Genomic DNA, 27,461 nt, shown 5'->3' with positions numbered 1-27,461 from the left:
GCACATCGAAAAGTGAGATGGGGAAAGATGACAGAGAGACTGGGTGAGAGGTGAAATACAGATTAAGACATCTAGAGACAAAGGATTTTCCTCAACAATCATCCACTGCATTACCTTGTGCGACCAGACAGAGCGTGCCTCCCACCTGAAGCAACCATTGCACCCACCTCAGTTTAGCTCTCTCTGTCCATTCCACTTCCATAGAACGTCCTCCCACAACACCATCTGGGTGGTGAGTAATCATTGTGGCCACTCACACGAGCATCCTCCTTGGTGTTCTTCAATCAAAACAAGCCCCCTGTCTGCCCTGGGTTCATGCAGGGGTTATGGGGCACGGGAAGTCTTGGCGCTGCTTGGCAGATCTGCATCGTTTACACAATGCCAAAGCAATATTTAACTGGTGAACCCAAATCCCAGCGCAGGTCCCATGAGAACCCCTCCTTAAGTGCTAGCAGGGCAGTTCACAGCCTCACACTCTTCCTAGCGCGATTGGACCTCTGCATAATACAGACGGCGCAAGGATGGGCCACGTCGCAGCCATGCTAGGATCGGGTATATTTAACATAAGGGCGCCAGTAAAACTCTGCCACGTGGCCGAGGCGGAGTTTTTGCCAAACTCCAAGTTCCAAGTGGATCGCAGAGTGGCAAAAACTCTGAACTCGGCCCGCGGAGTGGAGTTTACCACCCAGGGCTAAACAAGATTCAAATTACAGCTTTGTCAATAAGATGAAAATTGTGCAATTCTGGACAAGTTATTTCTTTTCCTGTACTTAAAAACTGTAAATATGTTAAATGGAATGCAATTTGAATATATGAACCCTCAATTCAAGTACACAATCTTATATTTTCTTTCAAGACACCTATTAAGGTACAGCACTTTGTTCCTCTCCAGCTAGGATCACATTATATGAAAACCAATATATGCCTAAAACTAGTTGATAAGAGCATTACTTTTCAGGTTACACTTCAATGTGTCTGGCTGTCTTGACTTTCAAGAGGTGAGTCTCTGATCTAGTGCACAAGCACATTTCTTTCAAGGCAGAGATGGAGAGAGAAAAGAAGAGTATGTGTGTGAGAGAGAGGGAGAGAAAGAGACTTAAGAGTCTGTCATTACATTTGGCTGCTGACTATCGGTGAAGCATCTGTCACAACGTTTGGCCGCTGGCTGTGGGTGACTGTGAAATGTACATCAATGTGGCCCCTGCAGATGTGCATATATTATGAAGTCACTAAAGCTCATGCCATGCATGGTCCAATTAAATAGTGATAGGGAGGGGGCACCATTTAAAAGAGATTAGGTATGCTCTCGATATCCTAGGTTAAGACACCATGCTTTGTGCTGCAGAACTATGTTATCCTCCTCGGTGTAAATTGTGCACCTCATTTTGAAGAGATTCAATTTTTTAATAACCAATTAGTGCCGTTAAGATGTGAGAGAGTGTTGCATGTCGTTTTTCCACAGTGGGAGAAGGATGGTTTGCCACCACAGGCTTTTTGTGGCATATTCATTCATGGGGTAAGAGTCATTGAACATGTGTTTTGTGTTTTCATTTTGACCTATTACTTTAATTTATTGTGCCAGTTAATTATATTAGTTTAGCATGTTATTCACTATGGCAGGATGTCAGGCTCCGTATGTATTGGCTAGTCCTGGATAAGCCTCAGTACATTGGACGTAGTGAAAACCTTATGAACCACACAATTTATCTAGTGAAGGAGATAGCTGGTGCTCCTGAAACAAGCTTTGCCTTGAGATATTATGATGCTTGAGGGGAGATAAAATATGATAATGTAGCAGAAGTGCTTTTAGGAGGCGTTGATAAAGATCTGGCTGATATATAGGAAATGTCTAGGAGTAGGATATAGAATTTTTTTTTTTTTTTTTTTTTAAATGTTCCATTTAAAACTTTGCATCCACATCCAAACACAGACCTGGTGCTTGGCAGGGCTGGGCTGTAGAGATATCTTTTAAATAACCGACATATTAAAGTGTCGGTGCAGCAGCGACAAAACAACATACAACCAGTGGTGCTGGAAACAATTTCCAAGTGGGGATGATGCCAGTAGTGGTACATCATTGAAGTCAGGGGGATCGGGAAAATGCCAAGCGTTGCGCAAAAAAGAAGTGCAGTAAATGTGCCAAGCCCACTCAGCAGGAGACTGGTATGCAGCTAGTGGTGCATTTTGGAGAACTGTTGAGGCAGTGCACTGTCATTTATAGACAGCACATTTTGCATTGAAATGACCACTAAATTTGCACAGACATACAGTTTTCCTCGTAAAACTATATAGCGAAGATTTGAAAATGCATGGCAATTTGATGTTACTGCATAGTTATCGTTTGAACATCAACAACCAAAAGGTCTCGAATTATTTTGATCCAATTAAAATATGCTTCATTTGTGCTTTCCTAAGTGCTGACAAATTTTAAAATATGTGTATATTTAATTTCAGGTATTTTAATATTGTCTGTTAGAAAAAAAGATTGATGTCCTACAACCTTTGTTTTCTCTTCCTGTACCCCAGAAATATTGTCACCTATGTACTTATACTACATCCTCTCACTGTGCAGTCAGAGAAAGAAAAGTAAACACCAGTTTCAAATGAGCAGCAATTTGTCAGAAGACATAGCCTGACATCTGACCTTTGTCTTTAAACACTAAGCAAATGTGACTAGTTAAACACAAAATTATAATTTAAAAACATCTTTATTGCCAGTCTGAATTCCAGCTTGGTTATTTTTTGGGGGTGCTGCAGGGCACACCTACTTCCAATGCCAATGCATACAACAGTATTATATAAACACAGGAAAAACTACAAAATACTGTTTTTCTCCTTGAGTGGCTCGCAGAGGTAGCATTACAATGGTTACTTGCTGCCGCCAATCTCCCAGGCGTGTGCGCTGACTCCGCCCCCTTCAGGCCACGCCCCCTGCTGGCAATACTTAAACCGCTGACTTCCAGCGGCAACGATCAAACCTTCGACCCAGTCCTGAGGCCGAAGCCGGGAGCTGGAGGTACTCTAAAGTTTTTTAAAACTGTTAATTCTTTTATTTCCTGCTTTGTGTGGTGTCACTGTTTTCTGTGTTTTAAAGAGTACAAACACTCACCTAAGCGCCTCATTGAATCACGCACAGCTGCCCTTGAGCTGACACGCCCACCTGCGCCTCTCAGCTGCCGCCAATCTCCCAGGCGTGTGCGCTGACTCCGCCCCCTTCAGGCCACGCCCCCTCCCTCCCTTGATATGTGCCTGTATAGGAAGCGCAGCGGACGAGCGCAGCGGGAGCGCCGTTTGCGCGCCGAAGGCGCGCCTAAGGCAAGCCCGTCTGCGCCCGTCATCGCCAAGTCATCGCCTCTCGCCAGACCCCCTGGCCAAATACCATCACCATTTCTTGCCTATGATAGTAAGACGCTCCATAGCTGGAACCCCGGAAGATCCTGTGTAAACATTACGGGTAAGCCCGGTCTTACCTGCCTGCAATGCCATACCTGCAGTTTCTCCACCACCAAACCCCACGCCGTCCGACAGTTTTTAGGTTCGGACAAAATCACCTCCATCACGATACTCCACCTCAATGTCAGATCACTAGTTAAACACCACCTAGAGGTTAACACTCTAATACTGGATGAAAACCCAGATATCCTCTTCCTCTGCGAAACATGGCTTCGCGATGACACCTCCACTATTCCCAATCTTACTCTACCAGACGACTACCGGATGTCGGCCATCAACAGAGAGAACAGAGGAGGCGGTCTCGCTATAATCCACAAAAAAACGCTCTCTTGTTCTTTTGTCAAGGAAAATCTGGTTGATTCTGAATGCGCCAACTTCAAAATCACCATAACTCCCAACTTCACCGTGTCGGGTCTCTACATCTACCGCCCACCTGGCCCCTCTTCAAAATTCATTGAGGCCCTCCTTGACTCAATAACCTCTTTAATCACCAAAAACCCCAATTTCACCATTCTGGGAGACCTTAATCTCCACTTTGATCTACTTAATGACTCCACGATCAAAACGCTCCTCACAGATCTCTCTGCACTACAACTCAACCCCCTCATCTTCACTTCAACTCACTTAGCCGGCCACATCCTAGACCCAGTCTTCTCCAACTTAGAAGAACTCACCTCAGAGCCACCCCTTCCTATGGGATGGACAGATCATTCCCTTATTAAATTAGCCATCCCGGTCTACAAAAGCAGGCACAACACGGCACCGACCAGCCGTTTAAAAAGACCGTGGCATAAACTGTCTCATGATGACCTATACAAGACATTAGGGGATTTTCACCCTGACTCTAACGCTGACATCAACACTAACTACAGCACGTTTCACGAGTGGATCACGAGCGGACTAGACAGTTTTATCCCTGCTAAATGGACAAAAGGTCGTAACTCGCCATCGAACCCCTGGTACAACGACACACTCAAAAAACTACGAAAAGAGTGTAAAAAGGCAGAACGCCTTTGGCGTAGGGAATACAATAAAGAAGAAAAAAGTAAATACCTTCTGCTACAAAAAATGTATCATAAAGCCATCCGTGCTGCACGGACCGCCTTCTACGCCGACAAAATTGAAACTAGTCCCACCCCCGCGAAAGAAATTTTCAAACTCGTACAAGAACTACAGAGCAGTAAAACACCCCCCCCTATGATCTCCTCTGAGCAACAGTGCGAAGAACTTGCTAAGTTCTTCGTTGACAAAGTGCAGAAAATTTACACTTCCTTCCCCCAGCATGACCCTAATACCATTAGCTACCCCTCCGTTTCTCTTAGCCACTCGACTCTGACCTACATCCCAGAAATCTCCAAAGACACTCTTATTACACTCTGCAATAAAGTCAAGTCTGGCTCCCCCGCAGACCCTATGCGCCCGGCCCATTTCCTTGACTCTATCAACTTCTTTCTACCAGCGCTAACCGCCATCCTGAACCTCTCCTTTACTTCAGCGTGTGTACCATCTGCCTGGAAGCAAGCGTGGGTTTCCCCTATCATCAAGAAACCCACCCTAGATCCATCTAAACCGGAGAACTTTCGCCCAATCTCCCTGCTTCCATGGCTTTCCAAACTCGCTGAAGCACATGTTAACAGCGCTCTATCCCAACATATGGTCAATAACAACATTCTGGACCCATCACAAAATGGGTTCAGACCAGGCCATAGTACTGAGTCTGCTCTTTTAGCCACCACAGAGCACCTCCGGACGATCTTGGATGCCGGTCAAGGTGCTGCGCTGATCCTCCTGGATCTCAGCGCGGCCTTTGACACGGTATCCCATGTCATCCTTCTTAAACGTCTGGAAACCTTTGGAGTAACGGGCCACGCCTTGGAGTGGTTCAGATCCTTCCTCAAAAACAGGTCCTTCCGAGTCTCTGCCCCCCCCTTTCTATCTAAACCCCACCCTATTGAACAGGGTGTCCCACAGGGCTCTGCGCTAAGCCCCTCTCTTTTTAATCTTTATGTTCAGCCACTAGCGGCAGTAGCCAAAGAATGGGGCTTGACATTGGTATCGTACGCTGACGATACACAACTGGCCATTGCCCTTTCAGACGGACCTTCCAACCTTTCCTCTAATTTTAAAAACGGACTCTCTGCGGTCGCCCAATGGATGACCACAAACTGTTTACAACTCAACGGCGGAAAAACAGAGGTGCTTCTCCTTGGCAAAAACACCAGCCTTTGGAATGAGCACTGGTGGCCATCCTCCCTTGGTACCATCCCTCCTCCCAAAACCCTAGTGAAAAACTTGGGTGTCTGGATGGACGACTCACTCAACTTTCGAGCTCACACCAAGAAAGTTGCCGGCACCTGCATTGGCTTACTGAGAAGCCTTAGCCATATACTAAATTTCTTTGACGCAAAGACCCGCCAACTCATCATCCAAGCCACCATTCTCTCGCGTCTGGACTATGCCAATGTACTCCTTCTTGGCGCCAACAAATGTGAGTTAGCACGACTCCAACGCGTGCAGAACTCGGCCGCTAGAACTCTGGTCGGCCTTCCCCGTAGATGCTCAGCCAGAGCAACCATCAGGAAACTGCATTGGCTTCCGGTTGACTCCAGAATCAAGTTTAAGACCCTAATCACGACCTTCAAAATTTTCAAACTTAATACTCCCCCTCTGCTTCAACCCCTTCTCACTCCCTATGCGCCGTCACGGAACCTGAGATCTTCCAACCAAAACCTTCTCTGCGTCCCACGCATAAAACTCTGCCGCATGGGCGGACGCTCCTTCAGGTTCCTGGGAGCCAAGATGTGGAACGAACTACCACATCATATTCGCGAGATAGACAACCTATCTGCTTTCCGGAAGGCAGTGAAAACTCTTCTATTCCCTTGCCCGTAAACTTTCCTCCGTCCTCGGACCCTCTAGCTCAGGATCGGATCTGGGTTTCAGCGCCGGGACGCCTCATTGCCGGGGCAGCTGTTGCGCTTCACCAAAACAATAAGATAAGATAAGAAAAGAGCACATTACATACATGATTGTGTCTAAGCGCTCAAATAGCATATATTGTTTTACCCACCTCGACGTTACATCAATTTACGATGGATAAAAGCATGATGTAGACTTCTATCCAGCCTATCAGTCAGAAAATACGACAGTGCACACTATAAACTCAATTGTCTTTTGGAATTTTTATCACTTTATGCAAGTATTACCCAAGTAAATGACACTGGTTTGGTGGGTATTACAGAGGCTGAAACATATTAGCTGTGCCATATTTGACCCTGCAATGCGGAGGTCAAACACTTAAGCCCTGATTACGAGTGGGACGGTAAATGCCGATGTGCGTAAACCACTGTTTATGCACTTTTATTTACAAGTTTGGCTGTATTCAACACATCCGATAATTTTTGCATGTGTTAAATACCTCAGCTGTTGTTAAACATTGGCAGGATAAACCTGTGAAATTTAACAGGGGAAATTGTACGTTATTTACCGTACCATGTGGATTTTGGGGCGTTAAACATCAAACTCAGCCTGTTAATCCCTACAAACTCATGATAGGTGTTATCTATTGCACAGAATAAAAAACATAACATGTGGTATCCTTGCTTATTATGTGCAATAAATAATGCCTTAACTTGTAATCAGGGTTTTAGAAATGGATGGGCATTTTAAGGGGATCAGCCATGGCAGACTCTGGACTCTCCCTGAGGTCCTCTAGGATTCTTGCGGCAAAAATGAGTGAAGCTTTGTTGTCTCCTCTTCCTTCCCTGCCTCTATTGCGCACTCTCATATCACTCTCCTGGATGCAGAGGGGAAAGGGCCAGCAAGCACTGGTGAGGTCTTTGTGCATTTCCTAATCAAGAGCTAATAAGACCTTAGCACTGCTCTGCTGCATCCAGTGGGATTGGAGAAAGAAGCAAAAGGAGAACTGAGAGGAGGGGGGTGCACAAAGAAAGGACTCTGCCACCTCTGCCCATTCATCTTTTCCTGACTGAGGGAAACCAGATCACCACAGTGACACATCAGGTAACCAGGATCCCATAAACATTGTTAGATCCTAGTCAGGCTCTGGAGCTCCTACAGTGCTGCTGTTTTGGAGGCCGCCCTTGGGACTCCCATACTGAAGCTGCTCAGCATTCAAGGGAAGCTTCCTGAATCGCCGATGCTATGGGGATCAGTGCTCCATGCCTGAAAGTATCTGTTTAGGAAATCAAGGAGGCCAGCTGGAAACTATTATTGAGCTGGATCCTGGCTGGTTCCAGTGATTAATGCTGAATTTGTCTCTTTAATTTTCTGACACACTAAGCAGTGCCTGCTGTCTTCTTGCAGTTAATACAAGCAACCTGCAGCGGATTTGTTTCTTATTTTCACTTTCAGCTGGATCCCAAAACAAAAGATACACAATTGATGGACGAAATGCAGAACAAATCAAACCATTCACCCCCAGTTAAGAGATCTGGGTTAAATCCGTAATTCTTTTGCTCACCGCGTCACCCCAGTTTAGACCTGGCCCCATGCAAATCAGTCTTGACCCTGTGACTCATGGGAACAGTCCAGCCCGAACTGCCAAGCCAGGTCCTCCCTGGACCGGAAACAAACATCCTAGGACAAGGTTTGTGGTTTTACCCCTCATCAGCAAGTATAGCTTGAATACAATAAGTCATTGTAATCAGCTGTTTGGATTCATTTCTGACCGACTCATTTGGATGGAGTCAGTCGGAAAGGAACCCAAACTGGATTTCCGAATGGCTTCCGATGGGCTCGGAGAGACCGTCTGCCATTCGGAAAACCTCCAGTAATCCCAAGGGCGGCTCTTTCCATCCGAGGGATTACAATTTTGGATTCAGACAGCCTGCCTGTGCTGGCCTTTCCGACACAGAAAGGCTGTCGGAAGTCGACTTTGGGGGCCCCCAGCATGGCCCCCATGGGAGCAGGCCTCCCGTTGGAGGCCGAGGGGGCACCTATGTTGCCCCAATGTTGATCCCTGCACCCCGTGGCAGGCACCTTAAGGTGCCTGCCACGTGGTGCAGGGATGAACTGCACCTCTTCTCTTTACAATGAGAGCATGCATTCCAGTCGAAATGCATGCTCCCATTGTAAAGAATAGGAGTGCGACCGAGACCGCCAACAGGTCGGTCGGTCGGTCCCAGTACTGAATCGATGTTGTATGGACTCAGGTCCATCCAACATCGAAATCGGGCCCTAAGACCTTATCATCACTACCCAAGTCATCTTTTTTAGTGACCTTAGAATAATGATAGTTTGAAAAAATAAGGATCTTTTCTTATGTCTTACAGTTTGCCTGCAGCTCTTTCATACTTGTTCATAACTTACTGTACAAATATTAGAATTATTGTGTCATATGAACTTCAAGTTACAAAAAGGGATGTCTATTACAAAAGCGGTAACCCACTGATCCATCTACATACAATACAAATCTGTGGTCTGCATGTCTTTGTGCTGTACAGCATGCACATTTACCTCTATGCTACTTTCTGATGAGTCAAAACTGGCTGGAAAAAAACGCAGATGTTCCCAGCAAGTGCATTGACCACCAGAGTTATCTTACTGCTATTAGTATCCCCTAAGATATCTTGGCCTAAAAACACCTCTGCAGCACGTGCCTTAGCCCCAGAAAATATTTTACAGTGTATCCCATTTGTGATCAATTAGAGATGCCAGAACAGGTTTAACACCACCTGGATCCTTGTTGCTGTGCAACAGAGTTTATAAAAAAAATGCATAAGTTGTCAGACTGCTTTTCAAGGCTCTGCCCCTCGTTCATGGCTCTGTCCCACGCTTCTGGCTGTCCTCCCCACGATGTTCTGAATGTGTATGAAAAGCTCGCGCACTGTTGCTAGGTTAGCACTTATTATATGCAAAGGAGGGGCTGGCCTGGGGGTGCCACGGGTTTTTGCACTTCTTTAGTCCCTAATGACGCACTATGACAGAGATTAAGGTGGTGGTGAGGGAGGGGGGGGGGGGCTGGGCTTTGTTGCAATCTATAACACTAAATGGGCTGTGACCTGGTATGGGATGGTATATGTGCCTTTACTGCCACAGCGAATAATAATCGGATTGTACCAAATAGGCCGTTTTGTTTAATTACGCGTTTTGAATTCAGCTCTTTAGATAAAACACCTCATAATTGGATTGGGACAGAAGATTGTCACCGTTGGAAGCCGGCGTTTATTAGCCTGACTTGGTACAGGTGAAATGAAAGTGGTGTCTCAGCCTCGTGCCTACAGCTGTTGTGGTCAAAGAGCTGATAACAGAGGGAGAAGAAGTGAGGGAGAAAGAAGGGGAAATAAAAGCCAGAGACGGAGAAAGAGAGGGTAAGAGAAGATAGGAGACTAAACCAGCAAGAGGGAGGCTTAGAAAACGATTTTATGGATGGATGAAGAGAGGAAGAAACGGGCAGCAAAGAAAGAGGAGACAGACTGAGACAGAGGAGTGAGCGAGGAAGACAGAGAGAAGAAACAGAAGGGTGGAGAGAGAGAAGCAAAGATGGAGAAAGACAAGGCAGGGGAGTGGGAGGAGGCAGCGATCGTGAGTTTCCATTCGCGTCGCGTGACGGAGTTTTTGTGCTGCCTCGGACTGAGATTTGCCTCAGCACCAAACCGGACCCTAGCGCGGCTCTTGCCAAATATTCTCCTTATTCCCCCGCCCAAAAGGCGATCTTTTAAGATGGCCTTCCGCCGAGGTAGCTTTCCCAGAAAAGTCAAAAAGTCTAAGCAATGTCCAGTGTAAGATGCTCATCGGGTTATGGTAACACATGCCGAAATACAAAACTCAATTTATAATGAACAAATACATTCAATGCAAAACAAAAAACATGCTGTCTAAAAGTTGCATGGTGTGGCTTGCTGATGGGCTACATCATCACAGTGCATTCTAGTGGATTAGTTAAATAGGCATTTTGCTAATATATAAGAAAGTATATACAGGAGTCCGCAAAGGGTGGGGGGGCTAATACCGGCAGCACGATCTTGAAATTGTTTTAATTATCTCCCCCCCCCACCCCCCCCCCCTCCCCGAAAAGAAAATCTACAGACGCCCATTAATACATACATTGTCGACAGGTGCATGCTGCAACTAGCAGAATCTAACTACAGAAGGTTGGTAATCACACTTTATTCTTCTCTGATGTAGTTTTCTACTGCCATCTAGTGACCAAAATTCAGCACTGCGTTAAGTTTACAGTAATAGAGATCGCTTCGGATTTGGTTGCTGCAAACAAGCATGATCAAATCCTGCGACTGAGCCCTTTATGATAGCGTTTTCAATATATCTGAACATGCAGATCTGAAATTTTCAAAAATGTGGTTTAAAAACGCCCCTTTACGCTAAATGTTTCAAACTAATCAACGAAATTATCACCTGGAGACTGCAATCATTTTGGTTTCGGTGCCACATAGTCAGCGTTACATGCACCGTGCCATAAGCCTGTGGGCGCTCAGAAAAAACACGGCATTTATTCTGTGCTTCAAGTCATTTGCATCATACAAGCCCTGAACCTTGCACTTTAAAAGGCTCTTATTTTCTGACCTGTAACTTACCAGAAGGCAGTGAACGGGGTCTCCTCTCAGATCAACTTCCGGGGCCTGAAGGAGGCGCCAGTCTCGTCCTTTGTTATAAGTGATGAAGGTTTTGACCTGGTTGTCAGTCTTCTTGTTAGCCAGAAACATTCCCTTTATCCCTGCTACCTAGGAGAAATTGGAACAGCTGAAAAACGTGTAGGTTGAAGGGCCGTTTAAAACACATAACATCAGCAGGATTCAGAATATTAGGCACATGAAAGCAGGTCAACGTCATCCAGTGTAATTATAATGTCCTATATGCGACGTCAAGTATATGAGGGTACGAAGTCAATACGAGGTTACCCTGGTCTGATTTCCCAAGACCCTCTTCGCTAGCGAGACACATAGGGGCATATCAACAACAACCGGCGATAATTATCGCTAAGCGCACTTAGCGCTATTATAATTATCGCCGGCTAGCGTTGATTTTTATCGCTGAGATAGCGTGCTATTAGCAACGCTTATCTCAATAGCGATAAAAATCCTCACGCTAAGTGGCTAACGTGAGATTATCGCTGGAAACCCAGCGATAATCTCACGTTAGCTTGTTGATAGGGACAGACAAACTTAGCCATGATATCCTCCTTCCATAGGATATCATGGCTAAGTCAGAAAAATACCAGACGTAAAAAAGCAGCGTTAACCGCGGTTAGCGCTGCTTTTTTTGTCTCTAACAGGGTTAGCGACATTCTTGATAATAGGAGAAATGTCGCTTAGCGACATTTCTCCTATTATTTTACTCTGGAACGCCCCCTTTGCATCTCATTACAGATGCAAGGGGAAGCGTAGAGTAAAAGGGTGCTAACATGCAAATTTGCGTGTTAGCACCCTGTTGTTGATAGGGTGCTAGTTTTATCTCTGGTTTTTTGGCTTTTAAAGCCAAAAAAGCAGAGATAAAGCTCTTGTTGATATGCCCCATAGTTCGATCACAGCCCCCCATCCCCACAAAAAATCCTTTTTAATCTTAAATACTCATAGGAGAGGAAACCCAAGCTATACAGATGTGTATATATGAATGGCTGCAGTAAATAATGTAGCTTATCATCCTTAAGTCACACATTCTTCTGTCAACTTGTTTTCATTGGAAAGCGGCAGTAAAAGTGTGTTACGGTGCATGAGTCTGCATATAAAATAGTGCATGCAATTGTAAATATTCATTCAATCATACATGCAAAGTAATAGACTAGACAATATGGAACGCACAGAGTGATTTAAGAGCAATGCAGTCTAGTGCTATCATGACTTTTAAAAGGATCTACTCAAATTAATGTCAGCAATGAGGTATAATAAATGCATGCTGTTGTGGTAAGTTAAAAAGAAGTGCATCATGGGGCATGGCTGCAGTTTTCCATCCAATGATTTCAGAGGTTAGTGACCTTGTTCTGTTTTTATAGGTGCTCTGAAGCTGCCTGCTGAATGTGTTTGTGCTACAAAAAAACAACAACCAAGAAACTAGATATGACCACACATGAAGATGTGAAAAAATCTCAAAAAATGAATTCGATTCACTGTAAACTCACGGATATTTTTTCCAGATATTAACAGGCAGTTGAGCTTTTAAGAGCCACAAAGTGACAACATTTGAAAACACAGTGAAGGTAAGCTTGGTTGGTACATTTCACAAACGGTTGCTCTCAGTAACAAGAAACGCCTTTTGTCCTAGTGCCTTGATGCCAACACTGCAGGCACCAGAAATTACCTCTGATTGCAGCCATCTGCAAGTCTTCCTTGGAGCTGCTAGATATGCAAAGGCATTTTTACGTTGAGCACCTTATGGAACTGGTTTCCTTTTGTCTTTCGCTGAAATGACCACAGTGGATGGTCACTGCTGCCCCCTCTTCAGATTCCCACTGGTCAGAACAGAGTTACGAGGCGCCCTTACGTGCATTGCTGATGTGGTCCGGGCAGCCACAGGATACCAAACCCTGGGGACCCTATGGTAATATCCAGGCCTTGCGTAGGCCATTCTTTATGAAACTGACACGTCTTCTCGACTCCATGGCAACCTCTAACATTAAGCAATGTATGTTTTACCAGTGTATGAGTCAGATTTAGGGGCTGCACGATTCTCACGCGACACAGCCAATAGCAAGAGCACTACGCATCAAACAGGCGTGAAACATGCAGATATGTATTTATTTATGTAGCTTTCTATAGCGCGGGCATTATCCATGGGTGGTAAAATGTTTCACAAAAGAAATAGATCGTTACAAAGGCATATAAATCAATTACTCAAGGGAGCAAGGACATTTACAATAGACAAAGAGCATTAATGTCAGGTGTGAATTACAGCAGTCATAAATATTGAGTAACAGGATGTGGACGGGTGCAAGGAGCAGGAAGGTGTCCCATGAAATTCAGGTGAGACTCAAGGCACTCATCGGTGCGTTAACTAAGCCAACGAGGTGTAGAATGGAAAAGAGAGTTTAACCAAATAACTTGCAAGATAAGAAACCTACACAACAGATAATTAGAAGTAACTGAAAGTTGCACTTCGGTTATTGTAATGTCCTTCCCATTCCCTAACATCCCTTCCATAATTTGCAGCCTGTGTCGTGTGCAGTGTTACATGATCCAAATATCCCACCGAGCGAATAGTTGAAGCTGAAGATGCCGTGACAGACAAAGACACTGCCCTTATGCAAACAACAGCACTTATGCAAACCACAGAAGAAGTCCCCTGTTATTACTGGTTAGTGGAAACAAAACACTGATGGCTAAGCACACTTGGAGAAATGTTTTAAGAGAGTGTAGAGAGAGTATGTAGTACGACAATTGAGGGGTCATGTAAGTTCTTGAAATTTGTCAGAGACAGCAGTGGAAAACATAAAACGTTAAATAGTGCTGTGGAATAAACCCCTGCAATGAAGACTATGTCATCGTCAGGTCAAAGGTTTGTGTTTTAGTGGACAACTTAGCAATTATAATACCTATCAGTATTGCTCAACTACATTTTACTCATGTTATTGCTTTCATAGGATACAATATGGAGTTTCACTACCTAGATTAAAACCGGTAACTCCAACAATGTAAACAGATACATCACAGTAGCATGCACTTAACCCACTAAGCTAATATACTAACATGGGAACTTGTGGCCTGCAGTTTACATTTGGAACTCTGCACTGTATACTTGTAAGCAACAAGGCATGCACCGCCCACACAGATATATTTCATAGAGACAGAACCCTGTCTCCTGCCTGTAACCCATACCCTGTGCATGACCATGGCCTGCTCCTCCTCATGCGTGGGGGACCCTAGCAAGCAAAGTCTTAAATCAGATGGCGACTGATATGTGACAATGAGAAAGGGATGACTGCTATCTGTAAAAGCTGCACACATGGCATAGCCTCCTTAATTTGTGACTACAACCCTTGCGTGCCGCATTTGTCTTTATATTGCTTACTTGCCTGCATGCTCAGTTGTAAACTGAGCACCCTGTCTGAGTGTATCCAGTGTATATGTGCAGGCTGCCCTCTCTTTCTCTTGGGAGGACTCTAGAACAAGTCTCTAGTGAGTCTGCAGGTTACTGCCATCCTTCCTTGACTGACACTTGTCTTCAGTTATGAAGGCCACCAGTAACCAGTGCATGCCCATGGGTTGCCCTCCTATCACTGCTGCGTGGACCCTAGAGAGTGTTTACTATAGCTGCCTGTAGTTACTGCACTGCTCAGGGACAGTATCACTTCCGGGTGGTTCCCAAGGAACATTAACTAGGACTGTTTCACTCTTCTTCATGCTGTAGGTCAGTCTTTATCACTCCTGGATGGGACAGGCCATTTAACATGGCTGGCTGCATTTGCTAAGTGCCTATGGGTTGCTCCCCTGTCTTCCTTGAGAGATTTTATAGAGCATCTACCTTGACTACCTGTATCCGATCCTCGGTGGATTCTGTAGAGACCCAATCCATCAGGGAAAACAAATTAAACTAAAATGTGTGCATTCTATCTTTCCCTTGTCTTGCTGGCATTGCATGCCTAGACGATATGACCCAAGAAAAAATACAATCATTACTCTGGACACACAACACTTAAATACTTCTTGCATAGGCCACGCAGAGCTGAACACCTTTGGAGCTGAGCGTTTCCCTACTGAGTGGCGTGCTACCCGTTCGTGGAGTGCTATGTGAATCATTATGGTTATGAAATATTATATTAGTGCAATTAAACACAATACAATTAAAAAAGGAAGAGGTAGATGTGTGTTATTACGTTCTATTGAATATTGAGAGTTACTGGCCGATGAGGACATTGGAAAATTTACTACCTCTTACAATATCTCTAAGCCTAGGGAAGAATCAGTAAGTTCTTGAGGTCAGGTTTGGAATCTCTCACGTACAAAGGATTAGTCAGGCAAAGTTCACAAGCAAATTAAACTACTACAGACCCATCTGCTTTCCAGAGGTGGTGTAGTAGCCTCTAAAAATTCACAAATGTTAAAGATGCCAAACTAAAAGGCATTATTGTTTACCTACTTAGTGAAGAATAAGCTATATTTGTCCCTGATTGTCATCAAACCTGCGACTGTCAGGATCATTCAGATAGATCCCAGTAACTGGAGAATTAACCCACTAAGCTTGATTTTCCCCTCTAGATTGTCAGCCCCAATGCTACATCATTTTGTATCCGCCTTCATTTCTTTCCATCCCTGTAGTCAGCCTCTATATGAAGTGATATCTGAACTGCTTTTCCTTGGCTTGGGCGGAAACGGGCAGGGTTTCCTGTCTGAATGGAAACCGTCCTGCAAATACTTACACATTTGCGGATTTGAAATGCAAATATTGGATGTAACACACCACAGAGTAGGTGTATATATATATATATATATATATATATATATATATATATATATATATATATATATATAACCTACTGGCGGTCGCCAGTAGGTAGTTATAGTTAGGACCCTGTTTCCATAGGAAAACCGCAACATTCTATTTTGAATAACTTTGGCGCCGGTCGACGAATCCTCGCGAAATTTTCAAAACTAATGGGGCGCTACGCTCCGCTCCTACCCTGAGAGTCTCGGGGGGATTCGTCAAGCGGGGGCTGAGATAAAAGGGGGGTCCCAAAACGCGTTTTTCCCATGCATTTTTCCATAGGACCTTTAGACACAGCTACAGCCCGAACGGCTGAACAGAGTTCCTTGAAATTTGGCAGAGAGGTAGTCTACAGGTCAAGGAAGTGCCTTTTGTAGGTTTGGTGTAAATCTGTTCAGTAGATTCTGAGAAAATAGCCTTTAAATCAATATATATATCTGAGCCAGCTTACGGTGCGCTTACCGTGCGCTTACCGTACGCGTACGGTGACGTGCGCGAGCGCGATTCTGATTGGCTGTTAGATCTTAGTAAACATTCGAATCGGTCGAAACCAGGAAGCGGCGGCCGCCATTTTCTATCTCGCACTCTGAGGGGGTGGAAGAAAAACAAAGGCAAAAAACATATAAAGGGGCTGTTTAGACTGCTCCCAACCACCTAGCCTTGATGGAGGTGTCCTCAAAGAACCCCCAAGGACAAAAATGCAATTTTAATTTTTTTCTAAAAATCGCCGATTACGCTTACCGTACGCGTACGGTAAAAAAACTGCCAAAAAAACCCAATATCCATATTCTCCACACCCCGTGCGCAAATGGTGTCCGAAGGGCACCATTTGTGCATGGCACATGAATAATACATAGCACAATAAAAAATCAAACAATACCTTTCACAACGAAGCGCATAATATGTCCTCCATGCGCGCACGGCACTAACTGCGTAAAGTGGGCGCGTGAGTTATAGTTGCCTGCACTAACTATAACGGGGGAATTTCATTGGTTTTTTATCAGTAAAATGTCCAGCTAACTATAACATGTGTGAAACCTATGGTTTTTTCAGTGAATATATATATATATATATCCTAATTACCGCATTCGCCAGCCTCGGTAATCCTCCGGACACTCACAAAATGCAGGTACACGAACCAATTAAAGTGCAAAGTCAATTTTATTTGCCCAGAGCGACGGCCATAACGTTTCGGCTCCTCAGAGCCTTGCTCACATAACAGCGTCATTTACAAAGTGCCGGTTATTGAAAGTGTCAGTGCAGATTAACAAATGCATCACATGGGGGAGACGTCGTAGTCACTGAAGAAATACTACCACAGTAGACATATTTGGACCATACAAATACGTAAAAGGCCCCACATAGTATAATTCACACTGTTAAATCATATGAAATATATACAATACTAGAATCCAATAATGGCGGAAATGCCAATTCACTCGACCTGGAGTAAGTATAAAATAACAATATGTACAGTAACTAATTTCCATTGACTAATGATACTGCCATCTATATGGAAATGAACACAGCATGAAATCAGTAACTAGTGGTGATAGTAGTCCTCCCCCTATCTGATGAAATAAAAAGAGTTGCCATGCAATTTAAAGTGTAATAGTGCTTGTACTGGTGGTTGAGAGAACAACAGTATCAGAAATGTGCATCATCAAGAAAATCATGTATTCCGGTGCATCACTTAAATATCTATTTTGCTAAAAACAATAACATTTCATTCATGTTCGTAAAATACAATATAATCTATAGAGTCAGAGTTAGGTCGGGAGTCACTAATCATCATAAAGAAGGCAAATTCGGAAAGCTCCTAGGCTGCTGGTGTCAGATTCATCACAATATACATCAAGTTCTGATCCAGGGTATAAGGGCGGATGCCAATGTGCAAAAGTGCAAACTTCCTACATACAGTACAATTTATCTGTAATAAATAGTAAACTACATACCAAATAAATAACCATAAAAGAGAGGAATAAATAGATTAAGACCAATGTCTAAAAATATATAAATTGCTGTATACACATCTGACCCTATTACCTAGTTACAAAACAATAGATAAAATCATGTATGGGATATAATCATGGGTCTCATATGACTGATCTACACATAATGTAACTGTTACAGTATTATGGACCTATAATTAGCCTAAACACGTGTATAAATCTTCTGTTATGTTAAGGCCTGATGGAGACATTGTGTCAAGTTGCAAAATGTAACGTGTTTCCAGTCTGCGTAAGCTAGATTCTCTGTCCCCACCCCTCCTGCTGGGCACAATGGTATCAATAACAAAATATCTGAGACCCCTGATGTCACTTTTGTGGGTTTCTCTGAAGTGCCTGGCAACAGGGTAAGTATTGTCTTGATTGGAAATTGCACGTAAATGCTGCAGTATACGCTTGTGTGCAGCTAATTTCGTACTGCCTACATAACTGAGATTGCAAGGGCAGGTGAGGACGTAGACAACATATTCGGTTTTACACGTCAACAATTTAGTGATTTTATGCTGTCTATTACTAAAAGGATCAGTATATGTTTTGGTGTTGATCCCATGGACACAGGCTTTGCAGGTCTTACATTTGTAGAAGCCACTATTAAGTTGCAACCACAAAGTTTTTTCAAGTATTTCTGGATTCGTATTGACCAAGGCATCCCTCATAGTGGGGGCCCTACTGTAAGTTATCAAGGCCCGCTGGGGGAGCATAGGACCAATAATGGGGTCGCTGCATACAATAGGCCAATTCCTATTGATAATTTTGCGTAAATCAGCCTGTTGTCGACTATAGCCCATGATAATCCTAAAGGTGTTAGGGGGAGTTTTTACATTTTTAACTGTGTTATCCCGTGTTACTGCTGTCCTAGATACAATAGTGGTAGGCTGAAGTAGTTGTTCTCGATTGAGATTATTAGTTCTTGTAATTGCACTATCGATAATTTTAGTAGAGTAACCTCTTTTTCTGAACCTTTGTTTACTCAAGGTCTGTGCCATTTTTAAGTCAATATCATTGCTACACACTCTTCTTAAACGCAGCATTTCACCATAGGGTATACTTCTAATGAGGTGGGAAGGATGAGCGCTAGTTGCATGCAGTGTAGAGTTACCTGCAGTCGGTTTGCGATACAGTCTAGTCTCAATGTTTCCTGCATGTATATAGACTTCTGTATCTAAAAAAGTGACATTAGTTTGGCTACATGATGCTGTAAAATGAAGGTTAAGATTATTTACATTTAAAACATCAATAAAATTAATTGCCTCTTCCAATGTGCCATTCCATATCACAAATAAGTCGTCTATAAAATGCAACGAGACCACTATATTCTCTTTCAGGTACTTAGCATGCTCATTCTTAAGTACCCTCTCTTCCCAAAAACCCATACGCAGACAGGCGTAGCTAGGGGAAAAACTAGCCCCCATAGCTACGCCTCTCAACTGGCGATACAGTAGATTATTATACATAAAATTGTTGTTGAGAAGACAATGTTCCAACATCTCAATTAGCATCTCGTTGTGGTCTTTGAACTGTACTGGTTTAAGTGAAAGGTAATACTTCGTGGCCTGAATGCCGTCATATATACATATATATATATTCACTGAAAAAACCATAGGTTTTATGCACGTTATAGTTAGGAATTGGCATTTAAAAAACCTTAGAAATTCACTGAAAAAACCAAAGGTTTCAGGGGTGTTATAGTTAGGAATTGGCATTTAAAAAACCTTAGAAATTCACTGAAAAAACGATAGGTTTCAGGGGTGTTTTAGTTAGCTGGACATTTCCCTCGTACAAAACCCTAGAAATTCCCCTGTTATAGTTAGTTCAGCTAACTATAACTCACGCCCCCGCAATGCACTGCTGATGACGTCACATATTACATCACTCATGACATGGTCAGTGACATCACTGATGACATCACTGGTGACATCTCAAATGACACCACTGATGACATCACTGATGACATCATCCATTGAGTATCTGTTTCTGAACAGTTTTAATATGTTTAATATATAAAGGGAAAGGCCTGTTGAAAAATAAGGGGGTGTACAATTGTGTGAATGGATGATTTTCTAGGTGCGTAACTGACTCTATAAGTGAGTCATTAAATGTATCTTACTGCAGACTAGTGACTAAACTGTGTGAATGTCTGTATGTGTCTGTGTGTTGGTGTATAAGTGGCTGCATGGTTTTGTGAATAGCTATATGAGTGTCTATATGGGTTATTGATTGGTTGTCTGAGTATCTGTATGAGTGCCTGAGTGTTTGTGTGGGTAGGGTGTGTATGACTCTGTGACTAGATGTGTGAGTGGGTGATTCAGTGGGTGCATGGTTTTAAAAGTGCATCTGTGATGGACTGTATGGTTGGGTGAGTGTATGTATGGGTGTGTTAGTGATTGAATGTATATCTCAGTTATACATGTGTCACTAACTACATATGTGAAACGCAGTGCATATGTGTGTAAGAGTATATAACTATCTATATGTGAGAGTGTGTGATTTTGGGAGTGGCTGAATGCGCCATAGTGCAAGGATATCTGTGTCATGTGCTGTTTGTTTTTCTGCAGGAAGACACAGAATTTGTTAGTATTTTTATGAGTAAGTGAACTTGAGTGTTTTTAACTGTATAGGTGAGTAAATTTTACTGTGATTAATTATTTGCATGACTGACTAGATGTGTCAGTACCTCAATGGATGATTGGCGGAGTGTGAGTGTCTATATAGGTGTATAAATGCACAGAGTTACTGTAAGTATGAGTGACTGTACAAGTGAGTGAGTGGAGATGTATGTAGACCTAAGAGTCAATGAGTGGGTGAGTAGTTATTGGTATTGGTTGTGAAAATGGCCGTCTGAAATTTTGAGTCGGTGTATCAAAGGTTATATTAGGGTGTGAGAAGATTCACTAATTTATCACATGGATGACGTCATCAGTGATGTCATCAGTGATGTCATTTGAGATGTCATCAGTGATGTCACTGACCATGTCATGAGTGATGTAATATGTGATGTCATCAGCAGTGCATTGCGGGGGCGTGAGTTATAGTTAGCTGAACTAACTATAACGGGGGAATTTCTAGGGTTTTGTACGAGGGAAATGTCCAGCTAACTATAACACCCCTGAAACCTATGGTTTTTTCAGTGAATTTCTAAGGTTTTTTAAATGCCAATTCCTAACTATAACGCCCCTGAAACCTTTGGTTTTTTCAGTGAATTTCTAAGGTTTTTTAAATGCCAATTCCTAACTATAACGTGCATGAAACCTATGGTTTTTTCAGTGAATTTCAAAGGTTTTTTAAATGCTAATTCCTAACTATATCAGGCCTGAAACCTATGGTTTTTCAGTGAATTTCAAAGGTTTTTTAAATGCTAATTCCTATCTATAACTTATCTCTGAAGATATCATGTTTAATGATTTTGATTGGATTTCTATATTTTTCAAATTCCGTGTGTCATTTCATTAGTTAAATTTAAAAAAAAATACTTTATCACCATTTTTTAAACTTATTTTTTCAATTAATACTTTTAAAAATTAAAAAATATTATTTGAACTTAATGCGTTTTTCAAACATATTTTTTTATATTTTTCAAAATATTTTTTTAACTATATGTGCAAAACTTTATTTTATATATTCTTTCCATGTTTTTGGATCCGCGCACCAAACGCGTGAGGATCCGTGCACCAAACGCGATAGGATGCGCACACCGTGCGCGCATTTTGCCGTTTTTTTTTTTTTTTAAAAGGGGGCCCCAGGGGGTCCTTCTGGGACCCCCTAAGCACCTCTAGAGGGTCAGAGTATTTCCACTCTGCCCCCTTTATATGTTTTACACACTTATTCCCCTTACTTAATCAGCCTCGCTTCTACCGAGGCAGAAAATGGCCGCCAACAGTTCCTGGTTTCGAATATAGAGAGACACTCGACAGCCAATTAGCATTCAGTGCGCGATCGGGAGGGTGCACGCTCGGTTCGGGGATGGTGCGCTTACGGTGCGGGTAAGGTCCGCGGATCCTCTGCGGCCATAGATATCACTAACTTTTTTACCCTAATTTTCTCAGGAACTACTGAACAGATTCACACCATATATGCAAAAGGCACGAGTCCGAACTGGGGACTACCTCTTTGCCAAATTTGGTGTCATTCCGTTCAGCGGTTCGGGCTGTAGCTGCGACAACAGATCCTATGGGAAATTGCATGGGGAAAACGCGTTTTGGGACCCCCCTTTTTTCTCGGCCCCCGCTTGACGGATCACCGCAAAACTTTCAGGGTAGGAGCGGAGCGCAGCTGGCCAAAAGTTTGGAAAATTTCGCGAGGATTCGTTAACCGGCGCCAACGTTATTCCAAATAGAATGTTGCGGATTTCCTATGGAAAATAGGTCCTAACTATAACTATCTACTGGCGACCGCCAGTAGATAATATATATATGTTTTCATATTTTACCCCTTCTTCTATACATATTTATTGGCTACATTTTATCAGCACTAGCACTGTGGTTTATTATTTTTTTAACCTCCCTTATGGTTATTAACAATTTTTTAAGATGATTTTATGAACAGGACCCTTTTAAGAATGTTTTTTGCTTAAAATATTATATAATGTGTATATAGTTTACACATTAGCAGTCTGTCTTTTCGGATTCTAATATTGTTTATGTTTATGAATTTGGGTGCTCCTGGTCATGGTAGTGTGCTGTTTAGCTTCATCTTGTATTGTCATTGGCTGTTCTGGGAGGAGGGTACAAGGTGAGAGCATTTAAAAAAGTGACTTGATTTCAGCGTGTCATGTGATCAAGGTCATGTTCAAACGACCGAAACGCGTCATGTCAGGGTGCCTGGAATAAAGTTTGCACTATTCATGCTATTTCTGCAGTACGTTGTGGTCTGTACCTGTGCTTCTTCCTGGATATCACGGAGAATGGGATGGTGAACTGTTTTATATATATATATATATATATATATATATATATATATATATATATATATATACATATATATATATATTACCTACTGGCGGTCGCCAGTAGGTAGTTATAGTTAGGACCACGTTTCCATAGGAAATCCGCAACATTCTATTTTGAATAACTTTTGCGCCGGTCGACGAATCCTCGTGAATTTTTCAAAATAGGTGGGGTGCTACGCTCCGCTCCTACCCTGAAAGTCTCGGGGGGATTCGTCAAGCGGGGGCTGAGATAAAAGGGGGGTCCCAAAACACGTTTTTCCCATGCATTTTTCCATAGGACCTTTAGACACAGCTACAGCCCGAACGGCTGAACAGAATTACTTGAAATTTGGCAGAGAGGTAGTCCTCAGGTCAAGGAAGTGCCTTTTGTAGGTTTGGTGTAAATCTGTTCAGTAGATTCTGAGAAAATAGCCTTTAAATCAATATATATATCTGAGCCAGCTTACGGTGCGCTTACGGTGCGCTTACCGTACGCGTACGGTAGCGTGCGCGAGCGCGATTCTGATTGGCTCTTAGATCTTAGTAAACATTCGAATCGGCCAAAACCAGGAAGCGGCGGCCGCCATTTTCTCTCTCGCACTCAGAGTGGGGCAGCATAAATGAAGCCCAAAAATGTGTAAAGGGGCAGTATATTGAGATAATAATCACCCAGCAGTGATATACGGGCCCCCAAACAACCCCCAAAGGCAAAAAAAAAATATTTTTTTTTTCGAAAAATCGCCGATTACGCTTACCGTACGCGTACGGTAAAAAATTGTTTTAAAAAAAAAAATTATCCACACTTTCCACACCCCATGTGCAAATGGTGCCCTAAGGGCTCCATTTGTGCATGGCATATCAAATAAATGAAAATAATAAACAAAACATTTCACAACGATGCGCATAATATGTCCCCCATGTGCGCACGGTGCGCGAAGCGCATCGTGCGTACATGGCCCATCCCGCATAATGTGGGCACGCGGTGCGCACAGCGCACCGCGTGACCACTGTGCGTGCATGGCACTAACTGCGTGCTCACTGTGCGCGCACGGTGCGCGAAGCGCACCGTGCACGCACGGAACGAACTGCGTTAACTGGGCGCGCACGCCACGAATGGCGTAAAGTAAGTTAGCATTTAAAAAACCGTACAAATTCACTGAAAAAACCATAGGTTTCACACATGTTATAGTTAGGAATTAGCATTTAAAAAACCTTGCAAATTCACTGAAAAAACCATAGGTTTCACACATGTTATAGTTAGCTGTACATTTTACTGATAAAAAACCAATGAAATTCCCCCGTTATAGTTACTGTAGGCAACTATAACTCACGCGACCGTAATCCTCTGCTGATGACATATGTGTCTTTATGAAAAAAAAATTTTTGTAATATATGTATAGCTTAAATTTAATGGAAGAAGACATGGGCAAATAAGTGTCTAAATACAGTATTAGCATCAGCAGAGGATTGCGGTCGCGTGAGTTATAGTTGCCTACAGTAACTATAACGGGGGAATTTCATTGGTTTTTTATCAGTAAAATGTACAGCTAACTATAACATGTGTGAAACCTATGGTTTTTTCAGTGAATATATATATATATATATATAATATATATATGCACTGAAAAAAAATAAAGGTGACAGAGACGTTCTAGTTAGGCTCAGATTTCACATGTTCAACACCAGTTAAATTATGCAGTTATACTTACCTGAGATATAACTATAACTTATACCCCGCAATGCACTGCTTATGACCTCACATATTACATCACTCATGACATCACTGATGACATCACGGATATCATCTGAAAATACATCACTGATGACATCATCAAGTGAGTGTTAGTGATTTTCAGTATTTATGAGTGTTAAACATATATATTAACATACTACAAAAGTTAAATTAGTATACTAGGTGCACTACTACTTAGTGAATCTACTTCTAACATATTAAGTGAGTAGCTGTGTGACTGTATGTATCCTTGTTTGTTTGGGTGTGTAAGTACTGTATGGTGCATAAGTGGGTGTATGAGTACCTGTGTGGGTGAGATGCTATGTGGGTGTTGGTATTGTGAGTGAGTAAGTGTGTCAGTGGCTGAATGGGTGAGTGAGTGGCAGTGACGGTGGTTCTATGAGTGAACATGTGGGGGTTTAGTGACTGTATGAGTGAGCGATTGGGTGGGTGTCTGAATGGCTGTATTAGTGAGTGACTCCATATGTAAGTGATTGTTCGGATTAGTGAGTGGCAGTTTGATTGGATGGTTAAGTGAGGTGGTGTGTGAGTGGCTGTATTGGAGAGTAAGTGTCTGTGTGAATGGCTGTATGGGTGAGTGAGCAGGTGTGTGTGTGCTAGTATGGATGTATGAAGGGGTATGTAATTGGTTGTGTGGGTGTGTGAGTGCTTGTATGAGTGAGTGAGTGGCTGTGTTGAGAGGCTATATGGGTGAGTGAGTGATGTGTGAGTGACTGTAGGTAAATAAGAGCTTGTGTGAGTAGCTGTATGGGTGAGTGCGTGGCTATGTTAGTGGCTGTATGGTGCGAGTGACCTGGCACCTGCTTGACGGATCACCCCAAGACTTTCTAGACAGCAGCTGAAGTGAGCATCAAACTAGTTTTGAAAATTTCTTGAGGATTTATCAAACAACGCCAAAGTTATTTGCAAATGAAAAAACGCTCTTCCGAAGGGAACTAGGTCTTAACTAGAACTACCTACTGGCGACCGCCAGTAGGTAATATATACATATATATTCTTTTCACTGAACCCACAAAGGTTATAGGGATGTTATAGTTAGGTCCAGAAATAAAACACACAAAACCATAGAAATTTAGCTGTTATAGTTAAAGTTATCTCAAGTAACTATAACTGATGTCCTAAGGTAACTATGACTCACACCCCCTCCATACAAAGTTTTCTCATCAACAAATTTTACAGCAAATGTTGTACTGATATTATCAATGGTGTCATGGGAGAGGCCATGAGTGATGTAACGTGTGGGGTAATTAGCAGTGCATGGCGAGGGTGTGAGTTATAGATACAATAGGGCACACGTTATAGTTACTTGAGATAACTCTATAACTGAGTGATGTGAGGTCATAAGCAATGCATTATGGGGCATAAGTTATAGTTAGCTCAGGTAACTATAACTGCTGGATTTCTATGGTTGTGTATGAGTGAAATCTGAGCCTAACTATAACGGCCCTGTAATTTTTGTTTTGTTTCAGTGAATATATAAGGTTTTTTAAATTCTATTTCCTAACTATAATGTCCCAGTAACCGTTGTTTTTTAAGTGAATTTCTATGTTTTTAACTAGCAGTCACATTTTCAGAGTGGTGGAGAAAAAGGGGGCCTCCGACCAGCTCACAAAAATCTTGCTGCGTGGGACTTATTGGAGCCAGCACGATGGGATCCTGGCCCCAAAGGACTCTCAGCAACCAAGAGGACTTCATCCCCCAACCAGTAGTGCACCAGGTGGTGGGCCTGCATAGTGGTGGAAAAAGAGGCCTCCAATGACCTTGCAACAATCCCGCTGTGTGGGATTTACTGGAATTAACAGGAGGGGTTGTTAGCCCCATAGGACCCTCAGGAGCCAATGGGACTTCAATCCCCAACTAGTTGTGCACTAGGAGGTGCATTTGCAGAGTGGTGGGGGAAGGGCCTCCAACAATCTCTCAGCAATCCAGCAGTGTGGGACATTGTGGAGGTAATAGCTGGCGCTCAAGCACCCTCACCAGCCAAGGGGACTTCATCAAGATGTGCATCAGGAGGCCACTTTGCAGAGTGTTTGAGAAAGGGGGCGTGGCCTCCAGCGACTTCCCGAGCTGACCTTGTAAAATTTTTGTAATTTTGTTACAGAAGAGTTAGCCACGTGGCCCCCGTTCCTCAGGTTATTTCGGCCCCGGTGACCCCATCCCCAGGGCTTGGCCATCTCTCCACTGGAACCGCGGGGGAGCCTGAAGGCCCCCCAGGGTCCCTCATGGCTCTCCACCTCCTGCGGGAGCTGGCAAGGCAGCTCCCTGTGTCTGAAAGCAATTCTTCTCCACTTCCAGCAAGCAAGAGCATTTTCAATGCTCTTGCTTGCAGGAAGTGGTGCGTTTGCTGTGTCTTGTCGGAGCGGTAAAGCTACAGCCAAGCCACAGCAAACTGCTATGTCCCGAAGTGGGCACCCCAGGACATTGCAGAAGCCGGTCCTAAGGGATGGGACTTCCCAGGGCCATCTATAGCCACCTCCTTTCTTGTATTAGAGCCAGCCTGAGGGAGGGGGTCATTGCCGAGGCGAGGGGTCCACAAGGTCCCTTAATTTCATTTTAGCTAGCCCCGGGGAGGTGGCAGTGCAGGAGCCCATGCTTCTCTTTTTGTAAATTTTTCATCTGGAGCCACGTTTGCAGCTCGACTCCCGCCGAAAACTTTTGGGGACCTGGTGAAGTCCCTCTGGGACCCACCCCCAAGAGGCCTTTTTTTGAAAGGGGGGTCTTTAGTTGACAGAGGCAGGTACCTTTGTCCAAATAGGGACCCTTGCTTCTAGTCAGGGTAAGAGGTATACACACATTAGATAACCCCTGCTCACCCCCTGGGTAGCTGGGCACTAGCAGACAGACTTATCCCAAAGGCAATGTGCAAAATATTTGTATTCAAAACACACAGTAGTACAGTGACAACACCACACCGGTTTAGAAATTA

General features: G+C 43.3%; 1 protein-coding gene across 2 annotated transcripts in view; it reads right to left on the bottom strand.

Moving 5' to 3' along the window:
* The window catches only part of LOC146867033 (VPS10 domain-containing receptor SorCS1-like), a 3,068,338-nt gene that overhangs the window by 735,605 nt on the left and 2,305,272 nt on the right, over positions 1-27,461 (bottom strand). For both annotated transcript variants that reach the window (XM_085603449.1, XM_085603451.1), the window contains exon 10: positions 11,010-11,156. In XM_085603449.1, the coding sequence (XP_085459575.1) occupies positions 11,010-11,156 (147 nt within the window). The remainder of the gene's footprint in view (positions 1-11,009; positions 11,157-27,461) is intronic.

This window comes from Triturus cristatus, chromosome 1_2 (genome assembly GCF_964204655.1).
Source record: "Triturus cristatus chromosome 1_2, aTriCri1.1, whole genome shotgun sequence".
In the NCBI taxonomy this organism is placed as follows: Eukaryota; Metazoa; Chordata; class Amphibia; order Caudata; family Salamandridae; genus Triturus; species Triturus cristatus.
Note: the sequence above shows the minus strand (reverse complement) of the source record. Positions and strands in the feature narration are given on the sequence as shown.